The 14,693-nt window shown below is 42.4% G+C and overlaps 1 protein-coding gene, 1 long non-coding RNA gene and 1 gene segment (V, D, J or C); 1 reads left to right on the top strand and 2 right to left on the bottom strand.

Annotated features, from left to right (window-relative positions):
* Positions 1-7,398: 7,398 nt before the first annotated feature.
* On the bottom strand, positions 7,399-11,284 carry LOC129425783 (uncharacterized). Its single transcript, XM_073863882.1, has 4 exons — positions 10,841-11,284; positions 10,448-10,754; positions 10,081-10,100; positions 7,399-7,752 (listed from the first exon to the last, which is right to left on the bottom strand). Exons 1-4 carry the CDS (start codon positions 10,959-10,961, stop codon positions 7,433-7,435), a joined length of 768 nt encoding a protein of 255 aa, XP_073719983.1. The 5' UTR covers positions 10,962-11,284; the 3' UTR covers positions 7,399-7,432.
* LOC129438108 (uncharacterized) lies at positions 7,919-9,883 on the bottom strand. Its single transcript, XR_008642445.2, has 2 exons — positions 8,879-9,883; positions 7,919-8,594 (listed from the first exon to the last, which is right to left on the bottom strand). It is a non-coding gene; the product is annotated as an uncharacterized lncRNA (long non-coding RNA).
* Positions 11,285-12,244: 960 nt separating the features above from the next.
* Positions 12,245-14,225, top strand: LOC129425782 (Ig lambda-2 chain C region-like; the record flags this gene model as incomplete). The annotated part of the segment is given in 2 exon segments: positions 12,245-12,440; positions 13,767-14,225. Coding segments are annotated over 2 exon segments (516 nt in total), but the record flags the coding sequence as incomplete, so codon positions are not given.
* Positions 14,226-14,693: the final 468 nt, after the last annotated feature.

Here is a 14,693-nt window from a genome sequence, read left to right as displayed (position 1 = left end):
CGGGACTTTAAATTATCAAAGGCCTCCTGAGCACTAGAATTCTAGACAAACCTCTCCTTAGTGGAAGTGAGAGCAGTAAGAGGCTGAGCAACCTGACCATAATTTCTGATAAATCGCCGGTAAAAATTGGCGAAACCCAGAAATCTTAATAAATCCTTATGGGACTCGGGGACTGGCCATTCGGCAACCGCTTTGATCTTGGCTGGGTCGGGACGGATCTCACCTGGGGCAACAACAAAACCCAAGAACGAAACTGACTTACGATGGAATTCGCACTTCTCCGCCTTAAAATAAAGCTTATTTTCTAACAACCGGCGTAAAACTCGGCGGACATGCTGAGTGTGTTCCTGCATAGAGGGAGAAAAGATGAGAATATCATCTATGTACACAAAGACAAATTTGTTAATCATGTCTCTCAGCACATCATTAACCAGAGTTTGGAAGACTGAGGGAGCGTTACAAAGCCCGAACGGCAAAACGCAGTACTCAAAGTGTTAAATGCTATCTTCCACTCATCTCCCTCTCTTATACGCACAAGGTGGTAGGCATTGCGTAAATCTAGCTTAGTAAAGACCTGCGCTCCCTGCAAGAGCTCAAACGCAGTAGACATTAAAGCAAGGGGGTACCTATTCTTAACAGTAATGTCATTCAAACCCCTATAATCAATACAAGGACGCAGGGAGCCGTCTTTCTTTTCAACAAAGAAAAACCCCGCCCCTGCGGGTGAGGTGGAGGGACGGATGAGACCAGCACGGAGGGCATTATTAATATATTGGTCCATAGCCTCTCTCTCAGGACCCGATAAAGAATAAAGTCTACCTTTAGGCGGAGAAGTGCCGGGGAGGAGATCAATAGCACAATCATATGGCTGGGGAGGAGGAAGGGAGGTGGCCCGGGCTTTACTAAACACCTGAGCAATAACCGCATACTCCGCCGGGACCCCGGCCAAATCGACCACCGATACCTGAGGAAGAGAAAGAACAGAACCAGAAACAGCAGAACCAAGACAAGACACATGACAAGACTGGGACCAAGACAAAATAACACTATGCTGCCAATCAACGTGAGGATTGTGTTGCGCTAGCCATCCATTCCCTAAAATAATAGGAGATAGAGAAGCATGAAGGATATGCAACACAATCTCTTCACGATGATTACCAGACACAGATAGACTCACAGGAGATGTGCAATGTGTAATCCGCGCCATCTGCTGCCCCTTAAGGGACCAGACATCCACAGGGGATTGGAGAGGGACAACTGGGACAACCGGGACAACCGGGACACTCCCGTATTCACTGATGGGCAGCGGCTTTTAACGGGCAGGCCTTTTTCAAAATGTCCGGGTTTCCCGCAATACAAACACAGAGCCTTCTGTAAGCGTCTTTCTCTCTCTCCCTCTGTGACAGGCGCATGCACCCCAGCTGCATAGGTTCTGGCTCGGCAGAAGGTAAAGATGATGAGGAGAGGGAAGTGGTGGTCTCGTCCGAAAACGCTCGCTGGCGAATGGAGCGTCGCTGATTGCGAAGCAATCTCCGGGCTTCGATCCGGAGAGCGAGATCAATGATGGTATCCAGTGAGGGAGGAAGATCATGGACAACTATCTCGTCCTGGAGATCATCAGACAACCCCTCAACAAACTGCGCTCGGAGAGCCGCTTCATTCCAGTGGCAGGCAGCCGCTAGGGTTTTAAACTCAATGGCGTACTCTGTAACTGTGTGTCTTCCCTGAACCAGATGTGCCAACCGAGCCGCAGCGGCATCCCCGTGCACCGAACGGTCGAAGAGCTTCTCCATCTCCTCGCGAAACTCATCAAACGACCGACAGCAAGGATCGCGGGCATCCCACACGGCCGTAGCTCACTCGCGCGCCTTGCCAACCAGAAGGGTAATCACATACACAACCCGGGTGCGCTCTGAGGAATAGCGGCGGGGCTGGAGGGCAAAAACCAGAGAGCATTGTGACAGAAAAGCCCGACAGGAGGCAGGATTACCATCATATGGAGGTGGGGCTGTAACATGAAGCTCTGTCTGCGACGGCTGACTGGTTTGAGTGGCATCATGACTGACCTGGTCAAGACGAGAAGAAAGGTCAGCCATACGGACAGATAATCCTCAACCTCTTGGGATGTTGTAGTGAGACGAGCCGAGTGTTGTCCCAACCATGAGCCCTGCTGGGCGAGCACCGATCGGAGATCATCAACCTCCGCGGGATCCATTCTGGCAAGTTCGTCCTGTTAGGAATCACAGAACTCAGAAATCCCAGAGCAGAGGTTTATTTGACAGGTATGTAGAGGAGAGAAACACTCAATGGCTTCAGATAAATGAAAATATGTATAATAGATAAACACTCAATGTCGTCAGAAGATATGTAAATATGTATAATAGAAAACACTCTGTGTCTGTGTGTGATAGGTGCGATGAAATAGATAACACTGGAGAGGTGGTACACAGCGATGTCCTCTCGGTAGGTCTCAAATGTGGGAAACACAGCAGGGCTGTAGGACATCCACAAAATCCGTAGACACAGTAGAGAAATCCTGACAGGGAACAGGGAGAAAATCCTGGCTGGATACGGAGAGAGATTCCTGGAGGGGCACAGAGAGAGAGAGATATGATGTCAGAGTCTTCAGCAGAATTACGCGCTGGAAAGGCGCACTTGCGCTGGACAGCGCAAGACGTTGGATAGCGCTCAGAGAATCCACTGACTGAGAGTGCACGAAACTTGACTGTTGCCACACCAGCCGGGAGAGACTGACAGCAGTGAATATACACGATCCAGCAGAGTGAAGGCAAACACTGGAAACTAATCCTTGACCGAGTGTCAACGGGGCAGGGAATCTATGGGCAAAGGCAGCAGAGAACGCAGATATTAATAAGATAACTTTTAAACCACGACAAGACAGGAACTAGACAATGCTAGCGGGCATGGACATACTAAGACGAACTTGCAAAGAACAAAGGAAACGAGGGGAATTTCAATCAAAACAGATTGGACAATAAGGATAAGGTGCGGGACGCCGGTGAGAAGAGTCAGAGATAATGATATCACCAGGTGGAAGACGCGCACGTGTGGAGCTGTCAAAACAAAAGCACAACACATAGTGAAAACAAAGACAAAGCAGCCAATAAGACCGAAATCATGACAAGGTCTGGCTGACTATGAGCATAAAGATTTTGATCCTGGCTTTGTTGCTTTTCTTTTTTGTGCTCTGTGTTATTTTTACTTTTTCTTAATAATACTTTATTTATTGGCTAAATGAGCTGTATATTTGTTTGTAATAATTCAGAAGTATTCTTGGAAATGGCTTTGGACTTCATTTCCCCTTTTTTGTTTGTAACAATCAAGAGTCAAAGATTGCCCCCTATAGACACAAACAATATTGAGTGCTGAAGGAGTAATGAACAAAGTATTTTAAGAGACAAACACGACACAACTTATGATCTTTATAAATCAACACAGACTACAACGTAAGACACCGTATCATCACTCACAGCACACAACAACTTCTTTCCAGCTAACTGTTGTGTAGATAAGGATTAATTGACAACGGGCCGTTGAATTATTTAAAAAATATTGCTCATTATGCATTATTTTCTAATAATTCAAAGGACCAGAGTCAATTATTCATGTTATACCACGGTTACCACAAACATTGTGTCACGGCTAGGGGCTGGCTACTAAACCTAAAGCCACGCCCCTTCTCAACTTCCACCTCGAGGAGGTCCCCAAAGCCAACCCAATGACCAAACAACACGAGAGCAGGTAAGTATTAAAACAAACTTTATTTAAATATTTAAAATAACTGGGGGAATGGGGAAGGGGCAATTAAAACTAGCTTCCTCTCTGCCTTCCAGGCAGACCACAGCACGGAAAGGTGGCAGGAAGGGGAAGAGGGCAACGGGGGTTCCAGGGGCTGGTGACCAAGATATAGGGGGGAGGGGACGGGGAACACAGGCTCCTGCCAACTCCGCTATCCGTGGCGCCCTCCTCTTCTCTCCTGGAGGCAAAGACAAAATAGTGTGAACTTGGGGTTTTTATCTCTCTCTCTAACTGCGGTACCTGTGTCACGTTGGGCCGATACTTCACTGCTCACTCCACTTTGTGTTTCTTTCCACAGGCTTCGACTGGGACACGAAGACTCGTTTAACCTGGACTGGGATCGTCCTCACCTGTCGGTTTGCTGATAGCTCTTGGTAAGTATGGTTTTTTCCACAGGTCACTCTCCTAACATTCACTCCCGTCTTTTCTCTCTTCCTTTACAGGCAGCTTGGACACAACAACACAGTTAGTGCAACTTGGATACTTCTCACCTCTCCGCTGCTTACAGCTCGGGGCATGTATGACTGTCCACAGTTCGTTCTACTGACGTTCACTCTCGTTCTCTCCTCCTTTGCAGGCAGCTTGGACACAACAACACAGTTAGTGCAACTTGGATACTTCTCACCTCTCTGCTGTTTACAGCTCGGGCAAGTGTGACTGTCCACAATTCGTTCTACTGACGTTCACTCTCGTTCTCTCTTCCTTTACAGGCAGCTTGGACACAACAACACAGTTAGTGCAACTTGGATACTTCTCACCTCTCTGCTGTTTACAGCTCGGGCAAGTGTGACTGTCCACAATTCGTTCTACTGACGTTCACTCTCGTTCTCTCCTCCTTTACAGGCAGCTTGGACACAACAACACAGTTAGTGCAACTTGGATACTTCTCACCTCTCTGCTGTTTACCGCTCGGGCATGTGTGACTGTCCACAGTTCGTTCTACTGACGTTCACTCTCGTTCTCTCTTCCTTTACAGGCAGCTTGGACACAGCAACACAGTTAGTGCAACTTGGATACTTCTCACCTCTTTGCTGTTTACAGCTCGGGCATGTGTGACTGTCCACAATTCGTTCTACTGACGTTCACTCTCGTTCTCTCTTCCTTTACAGGCAGCTTGGACACAACAACACAGTTAGTGCAACTTGGATACTTCTCACCTCTCTGCTGTTTACAGCTCGGGCATGTGTGACTGTCCACAGTTCGTTCTACTGACGTTCACTCTCGTTCTCTCTTCCTTTACAGGCAGCTTGGACACAACAACACAGTTAGTGCAACTTGGATACTTCTCACCTCTCTGCTGTTTACAGCTCGGGGCATGTATGACTGTCCACAGTCGTTCTACTAACGTTCACTCTCGTTCTCTCTTCCTTTACAGGCAGCTTGGACACAACAACACAGTTAGTGCAACTTGAATACTTCTCACCTCTCTGCTGTTTACAGCTCGGACATGTGTAGCTCTCCCTCAGCTCGCTATACGGCGTTCTGGTCGACAATGTACGGGGGCGGGCTTACGACAGCTGGCCTGCACAGAAAGGCGAACGACGATGGTTTTCCTAGGGGGCGCCGGGGGCAAAAACCCTCACGGCGGATGCGCTGATCAGCAGGGGGCGAACCATCACACCGTCTCACCGGGCCGAGCGCTGCCCTATCCTCAATGCCCGTAGGCCGATCGAATACCGGACAGGGGCGCCCCTTTGCAGAGACCACGGGGCGGCGGAACTCCTTCGCCTCTCACTCTGCCACAAGGTAGAACACACAGGTAAAGTAGCAATATACAGGTTCGTGGTTGTACTCACACACGCACTGCCAGCTTCCAAGTCTTCACCGCCACACTCTGAAACTGTCGACACACGGGCGGGGCGACTTCCCAAGCCCACGCCGTCACTTTACACTTGAATCACACACAGCGTACAATAATTGATGTTACTCACAACCGCCAGCCTCTCCGTCTCTTCCTCAGTAGAAGGGATGATGCGGGGTACGTCTGACAAGACACACAGCACTTGCACAGCAACCCACAGCAAATACACAGCACCACTTCAACGTGAAAGGTTTTCAAATGACATGGACTCACCCACCACACTACAAGTGTACACACGAGACGCCCGACGTCCTCCACTTCGCTAAGGTCAGATGGGGGCAATGGTACTACGGCCGGAGCTTTTAGTTCTGCTGCTATGGCTGCTGAATCCACTTATTCCTGCGGCTCGCCTACCACGCTAAGTCAGGGGTAGGGCCGCCTTCCTGGAGGCGTTCGATAATACACAGGTTAGTAGTTATGCTTCAGTTAAATCCAGAGCCAATACTCACAGCGGTCCTCTTGGTAAATAGTTTACAAACTGCTTCGTTTCCTTCCTCCTTGGTTACTCCAAGCGTGTCACAATCACCGTTGTTTTCTTCTACCCACAGGGTTTCCTCTTACGGTAACATCCACTGAGAACTACGAGAGAGAAAGAGAGAAAGTGCAACCAACTGCCAACGTGTAACGGACGAGCACAGCTCCGTACCTCAACTCACACACCACGCACCCAAACTGTGATTTACACTGCTCTTAAATACTCCTCTGTGTGCTGTAATCCTCCAATCAACCGGCGTTCCTCTTAAACACGCACAGCTGTGCTTGATTTCGCTGATTACAGCCCTCGCGATGCTACCGGATGTCCGGTGTTTCCTCTTCCCGGTCTGGGCGGAAACATCCGGGCGGAACCAAAGTTTCCCGACTTTTGGTTCCGCCCAAAAGATCATCACCTTGTGACAATTGCTCTGGTGCTTAATTCAAGACATTTTATAGGTCAGGTGTGCGTTTTACACAAAAATAATCAACACCAATGCAACATTTCTTAACCAATCAGAATAAAGCATTCAACAGCCCCTTGGTATAAAGAGAGAAAGACGAATCCCATCTCACAACCCCTCTCCTCTCTGGAAAAATTAAAATAAATACCATACATATAAACAATTCACATCTTTCATCTTACAACCATTTTTCTGCTTTCTGACTGCTTGTGTACAATTATGTTCAACAGTGTTATCATCAACTATTAATGTGTTAATATAGACAGTTTCAGCAGCATCAACATAAACAAACGGCTTTTGTGGACCAAGCTTAACTTCCACACAGACTCAATAACATCAGAGATCATCTAGATTATTTCTGATAACAAGCAAAATAAATAATCAGTAAATTACCTTATAGTTCAAATCATAGCTAAAGCATATTAACCATTACACTGAGTTAACATTACGGTGTAAAATTAATGTATACAGTGTTAACTAAGATATGTTTAATTCTTGTCTGGCTGCCTAATACTTGAAACAGCAGTTGTGATCAACATAAAATAATTAAATTAAGAACATAATCACACAATGAAGAAGAACTGACAGGATTCATAACATATTAATCAGGCAGCCCTAATGACAAGATTTATAGGAAAACCTGGAAAAATCTGTGTCTAGAAAATAATGATCTGTCTCACAATCATAATATTGTGTCTGTATCTCTCTCTCTGTGTGTGTGTGTGTGTGTGTGTGTGTGTGTGTGTGTGTGTGTGTGCAGCGTCTGTCAGGTGTATCTGTTCAGTCTGACTGATGGAGGTTTTTGTACGACTCTTTATCACTGTGTGAACACATAGCTACTGTGATAACTCTGACAGTAATAATCTCCTTCATCTTCAGTCTGAACTCCACTGATGCTCAGAGTAAAATCTGTATTTGATCCACTGCCACTGAATCTTGATGGAGTTCCAGACTGAAGTCTGTTTGTCAGATATATCAGGAGTTTAGGAGCTTCTCCAGGTTTCTGTAAGTACCAGGACAGACAGGGTGTGCTACAGGTTGAAGGAGAACTGAGTCTACAGTTCAGAGTAACAGAGTCTCCTGGTGCTGCAGTTTTCACTGAAGGGCTTTGAGTTACTGTGATCTGTGATTTACACCCTGAAAGAAAAAAAGATAAATAAGATTTAAATGTAGACATACAAAAAAAAATACTTACATTTGTCACAAGTCGGGGTGGACCCAGATGTAAATAAGGTCACGCCCCTTTCTCCACCTCGAGGAGATTCCCAAAGCCACCCCAATGACCAGACACACAAGGTAGGCATAAATTAAAATGTACTTTATTTAATTTATTTAAAATTAATAAATAAGGCAGGGGAAAAGGGGAACTTAAAATAACGGCCCCTCTAGGCTCTCTTCACAGCTCGGTATCTCAGCGTTCATGCTAGTTCTCTTCCTCTCCACAGACGACTGCTGGAACACAGGGACACAGTGAATCATTTCAAGGTTTTCTCTCACCTCTGTGCTGGTTACAGCTTCTAGGTAGGTATGGCTCTCTCCACAACTCAATATCTCAGTGCTCACGCTGGCTCTCTTTCTCTCTCCACAGATGACTGTTGGGATGCAAGGACACGGTGAATTGATTCTAAGGTTTTCTCTCACCTCTGTGCTGGTTACAGCTTCCAGGTAGGTATGGCTCTCTCCACAACTCAATATCTCAGTGTTCACGCTGGCTCTCTTTCTCTCCACAGAGAACTGCGGATGGCGGGCTTAACGCTGGCTAGCTATGCAGTGCGTTGATTAGACAGTGGTTCGCAAGGAGACGCCGGGGGCCAAGACCCACTCGGCGGACTCGTTGATTTGGCAGAGGGGCGAGGACGTCACGCCAGCACACCGGGTCGAGCGCTGCCCTTTCCTCGAGACCCGTTGGTCGATCGAAAACTGGACCGGGGCGCCCTTTCGTCGAGACCTCGGGCTGGCGGATCTCACTCGCCTCCACTCTTTAATGATGGAACAGACACGGGTAAAGTAACAACAGTAGGTGTAATACTCACACACACCGTCAATCGCACAATTCTTCACCGCCACTCCGTAACACTGTTAAACTGAAGCACACTACAGCATAATTGTACAGATGTTTTCTAGCGCCGTTTTTCCTCTTTGTCGTCCCGGGGCGAGTGACTGAAGGCGGGATTACGTCAGACAAGACACAGCACTCTCACTGCAATACACAGCATTACACAGCACCAATTCAAGTGAAAATTTCTATCATCCAAAGACTCACCCACCACGCTCAGTGCACACGATGACACCCGTCTTCTTCTACTTCGCTCTGGGCGAGAAAAGGGAGATGGTAGACGGCCTAGTGTTTGGTTGTTGTCGTCACTGTAGCTGCTTCCACACAAAACCCTTCGGCTCACCCACCACACTGGGACAGGGGTAGGGCCACTCACTCTCTCTTGAAAACACTCAACAACGATTATCTAGATCAACTGTATCCAAAACACCTACTTCAAGGGATGTAGTTACTCACAATTACTGTCTGCCTTCGTCCTAGGTTGACTTCACGCTGTAATAACTCCAAATGCATGAATGAGGCTTTTTCCAGCCACCATACCACTTCTTCACAGATGCAAACTCACAGCAGCAAGTTTCCCTCTTCCTCCGTTCCTCTCGTCCACGTTAGTGTCCGTCTAGTATTCCACCTATAAGGTTGTCGATATCCTCCTTTGCATAAATCTATGGTCCAACGAGAGAGAGAGAGAGCAATACGGCGATCCAAGCAGCGTATCCGGCGAGCCCAACTCGGCGCTACGATACACAACAACACGCAGCAGTTAACTCTCCAGCGATTTCGGGGGGCTCCTCCTTAAAGATCCACAGCTTGCCTTCCTTTCGCCTCCTGTGGCTCTGTCCTCTTTCCGCTCGCTTCAGCGATCCCCGGATCAACAGAGCCTTCGGGCTCTTTAAAAGGTGCGTGTCTTTGTATTGCCTTTGGCAAAGGGACTCCCCCGTGTCAACCGCCTCTCGTGTGCATCGCTCCGTGTCAATCGCTCCTCTCTTTGTGTTTCAGCAGAGCTATATATTTCATACGGCCTCCAATCACCCTTCGCTGGCCTCATTCCTCTCACCTGCGGCTCGTCAACCCCTGATTCCGTTGTCCTGGAAACCAGGAAGTGAGAAGGTCCGTCCTCGTATGTGGCCCGGTGGGGAAACCTTCCGGGCGGAACCAAAACTTCCCTAACTTTGGTTCCGCCCTTAAAAAGATCGTCACCTTGTGACACATTCACATTTTATAGATAAGGTATTTATGTATACTTGATTCTACCTTGTAATGAGAATAAAAGTGTCCAGATGAAGATGATGGTGAAGGTCATTGTTGATGTTTAGTTTTGTGTGTTGTGTTGAGTTATGAAGTGTTAAACTCACAGCACTATAAACTCTCAGAGATCTGAAACATCTCATCTGATATGCAAACAGACTCACACTGATTTAAATATTTATCTCTTGACATCACAACACAACTTTATACTTTACTGACGGTTTCTACATGTTTATGTTCATTGTTTTCAGATGAGATTTTATTATTTGTGGATTATTATATTAAATATTTGGATTAATTATTGATGTGTTAATTATGTTAATTATTTACTGTATTACATGACACAATATCAAGAGTTAATTCTGATTGTAAACACAGTTTCATAGGTAGTGATGAGGGTGAAATATCAGTGATAAAATTGTTTATTTTTATTAAATGGTTTATTTTTATTTACAGTAATAATCAGAGCAAAACTGATGTGTCTGTAGTTCCTCTTTTACTGAAGGAGGTTTTTGTACGACTCTTTATCACTGTGTGAATGGAAGCTGAGCATGTTGTTGACAGTAATAATCTCCTGCATCTTCAGACTGAGCATTTCTGATATTCAGTTTGAAGTTTGTGTCTGATCTCTCATCAGTAAATCTCTCAGACACACCAGACACTCGGTTACCAACACTAGAGAAAAGGAGTTTGTGTGTTTTTCCAGGTGTGTGATGATACCAAGCTAAACTGGATTGAAAAGCAGAACTGCTGGATTTACAGATGAGAGAGACGCTTTCTCCTCCTGACACCATCTGAACTTTGGGACTCTGAGTGAGAATAATCTCACCAAAACAACCTGAAAAACAACACAAGCATCAGATCAGTGTTAGTCATCATGACACAAAGATGAATAAAGATTGAGATGCAGTCATTGAATGTGACCTGTAAGTGAAATGATCAGAGAACAGATGAGAGTTTGTGTTGTCATGTTTCCAGTGAATGATTGAGAAGTGAAGGAGCTGTGATGTCCTGACTGACTGACAGTCTGATCTTCTGCTCTCATCTCATCACAATCACACAAATTCAAATCTGTTTCCTCTTTCACTGTCACTTACATTTACAAACTGAAGAAATCTCAATCAAATGACTGAAACATTTACATCTTTCTCAGATTTTAGATGAAAGTAACAGACAAACACTACAGTAGAGCTGTTTACAGTCTTTGTCTTCTTTATCTCACTGAATGATGAAAGTTTTGTGTTGAGTTTATAAAGATTCACACATCGGCCCAATGACAGAGTCGTCTCTATTAACTTAGACAAACACACAAAACAATTGTGTATAAAGTTCTGCTTACTGAAAGATTCAGAGCTTATTTTTTTCTTATAAACACAAATACACATTTAAAAAAAGATAAATTCAATTAACTCAATTTTTTAAGATAATTGGTCGCAATCAATTTATTTGCTACATTTATTAAGCTACATTTAAAAAAAAAAAAAAAAAAAAAAAAAAAAAACAAAAACTTTTGTTCAAATGTAGCTTAAATAAATTGAGTAAATTGAATGAATCATTTTTTTCTGTGCAGTTCTTTAAATCAAATTTAATTGTTCTGGTTCTCTTGATCTGAAGGGACACTGAACTGTTTGAGATAACATGAGCAGATTTTCTCCTAAGTTAACCCTTTAGTTAAACAGGGTGTTGAATGTGTTTAGTAGACTTTCAGTGATCTGAAACTGCAGGAGAAGAGAATATCAGTAACAGATAGAGACATCTGATGTTTTATTACTTTGTAGTGCTGGGCAAAGATTAATCGCGATTAATCGCATACAAAATAAAAGTGATTTTTGGCATGATATATGAGTATGTGCTGTGTGTAATTATTATGTATAAATAAATACACATACATTCATGTATGTATTTAAGAAACATTTACATGTTTATATATATTTATTTATATTTTTATATATTCTATATTAAAAATAAATTAAAAACAATTATATATAAGTAAAACAATTCTGAAATGAATATATGAATGTGTGTGTGGTTAAATATACACAATTATTAGACACAGTACACGCACATATATTATGCAAAAAATAACTTTTATTTTGTATGCGATTAATCGCGATTAATCTTTGCCCAGTGCTATTACTTTGTGATGTTCACAAACAAACCCAATCTTAGCACAGCTGTATTACAAGTTTCTTTTGTTTTGTGGATTTTGTCATACAAGAATTTAATTCAGAATCCACAGAAAAACATTTCATCCAAACAATTTCTGTAGTGAAGAAACTCATTAGATGATGATTTAATAAAATAATACAGTTTTAAAAAGACGAGTAATTAAAGAGATTTCAAACCTTTTCAGAAATATTTGATCATATCAGAACACAATTCATAAAGAGTTTAATCATTGTGTTAAATGTGTTTGTTATAGAGTCAGCGTTAGTGAAGTGTTCAGAGGTTTTTGTACAGCTGCTCAGTTTATTTCTATCACTGTGGTACACATTCGGCACCGGCACGAGACTGGACGTCGGCAGTAAGTACAAAAATTATCTAATTACTTTCTTAAAATTGATTTTTTCAGCATGCAGTTATATTATGAAGCATCTATTTCTCTTTTATTAATTAATTTTTAATTCTCAGTAAGAGCGTTTTGAATATAAATTGAGATTTCTTTTGAAGACAGCATGTAATTTAGTGATATAAACATAATGTTGTTTAAATGCTCACGAGAGGAAAAATCAAACACTTCAGTATTAAAATTATTATCGTGTAAAATTAAATGTGTACGTTTCCAAAAAAAAAATCTAAATAAGAATTAAAATAATAAAAAAATTAAAGCCAGGCAAGTTTACTGATATAACATATTTCATGCATAGAGATAATAAACTCTTTACCTTATTGCGTTTAATGTTCATGGGTTTTAAAATAAATCATGTTATATTATGAGATTTTTTTCTAGACTGAAGTCATTGTGTCTTAATGATAAATTTGCTGAATTTAAAGAAGAAGGTCAAATCTTAATTTATTTTTCTTTATTAACACATTTTAAGATCCAAGTGTCTGACAGCGGCGCTACTTTAATTTTTTTCATGTGGCGCGCAGATTCGCTTTATATAAACACGTGTTAACAGAAGACATCTTGAGTTAAATATATTCAGTATTCATTTTAAAGTGAACTTCATAAATAACTACAAGCTCAGATAGAAATAAAAGCTAGATAGAAATTAAAAACATCAAACAAGGAACTGTAAGAGATACTAGTAACTTTATAAGATTTATAAATGATTATTGTTATATTGCTAATTATATTGCTTTGCTGATTTATCAAATCTCTTTGGCTTTGATGTTTCCACAAATAAAAGTGTCAGCGCATAACAAAACAACAAGAGATGAAACCGCGATTAAACCGCTTATCACAGAACGCCACGCAAGCGCAGTGAGACCCGATTGAATATTTACACAAACTTCTGTTACAAACCTTTATAAGATTCACTATGATATGATAAAATCATATTAAACATATTTAACATTCAAACACCACTGACAAGAAATTGATGTATTTTGACATTTTTATGTATTTGCGAAATGCTTTTAATATGAAGTGATTTATAATGCAGTCAAGATATTGTACAGATTTTGGGAATCAAACCCATGACCTTGTTGTTGCTGCTACTTGAATCACAGGAAACAAATATTCATATAAAATATTGTTTTATTATTACTGTGTTTCTATTATAATAAGTGTAGTGCATTAACAGAGTAAATAATATTAATATTATATATTTTATTATGGATTTATTTGATTGCTTTTGAATTTCTTCATCTTTTTCTCACATCTTTTTGTATCTCTGTATGTCAGGTGTGTCTGCTCCTAAAGTGATTGTCCTGCCGCCGTCCAGTGAAGAGATTTCCAGCAAGAAGACAGCAACAGTGATGTGTGTGGCCAGCAATGGTTTCCCTTCAGACTGGAGTCTGAGCTGGAAAGTGAATGGGAAGATGTCAGGATCTCAGGAGAACAGAGCTGGAGTCCTACAGAAAGACGGCGGTCTGTACAGCTGGAGCAGCAGTCTGACTCTCACTGAACAAGAATGGATCAACAGAGACTCAGTGATCTGTGAGATCAGTCGGGAAGGTCAGACAGTCACTGGAGAAGTGAAGAAAGATCTGTGTTCTGAGTAGATCCTCTCTTCTTCTCATCTCTTCTTCTCATTCATGTCTCACATCAACAGTGGACAACTATTCATACAACACTCTGTGTCTCTGCTTTATTCATTCTCTATGCTTTTAATAAACGTCAATAAAGAAATATTAAATATTGCTTCTTTGTCTTGTGATTTCTTTTGAATTTGAACAATGAGTATATTGATCATTGCCTCGTGTGTTTGTTTATAAATAAACTTCACTCAATGAAGCATGAAGACATCTGCAGATAAATGATGAAACAAGTGCTTTATTTGATGTTTGTGGTGTAACAGAGACATCAGACTCATGTAAGTGTATGAACATCTGCTCTGTACAGAGAGGAACAGAAATCTGATGATGTAAATATGAGTTGAACTCTCAGTTTCACTCTTTGACTCTCTGAAATGAATCGGTTCAGTTTCCACTGACAATGAACACACTGAATAACTGAATCATTTAATTCATTTATTGAACACTTGACCTGTTTTATTTATATGATGATCACAGACTCATTTTGTCTCCGATTCTTCTTAATGTTTTTCTTCTCTAAACATCTTGAGCTGACTTTAAGTCAGGTTTAAAGTAAACAGCTGTTCATATGATG

This window comes from Misgurnus anguillicaudatus, chromosome 25 (genome assembly GCF_027580225.2).
Source record: "Misgurnus anguillicaudatus chromosome 25, ASM2758022v2, whole genome shotgun sequence".
Lineage (NCBI taxonomy): Eukaryota > Metazoa > Chordata > Actinopteri > Cypriniformes > Cobitidae > Misgurnus > Misgurnus anguillicaudatus.
The sequence above is the reverse complement of the archived record's forward strand: the minus strand, read 5'-3'. Positions and strand labels throughout refer to the sequence as shown.

Coding starts and splice junctions, on each gene's coding strand:
- LOC129425783 (XM_073863882.1), bottom strand. CDS start 10,961: ATGAGAGCAGAAGATCAGACTGTCAGTCAGTCAGGACATCACAGCTCC. Junction 10,755..10,840: donor TCTGATCATTTCACTTACAG/GTCACATTCAAT, acceptor GTTGTTTTTCAG/GTTGTTTTGGTGAGATTATT. Junction 7,753..10,080: donor AGATAAATATTTAAATCAGT/GTGAGTCTGTTT, acceptor TTTTTCTTTCAG/GGTGTAAATCACAGATCACA.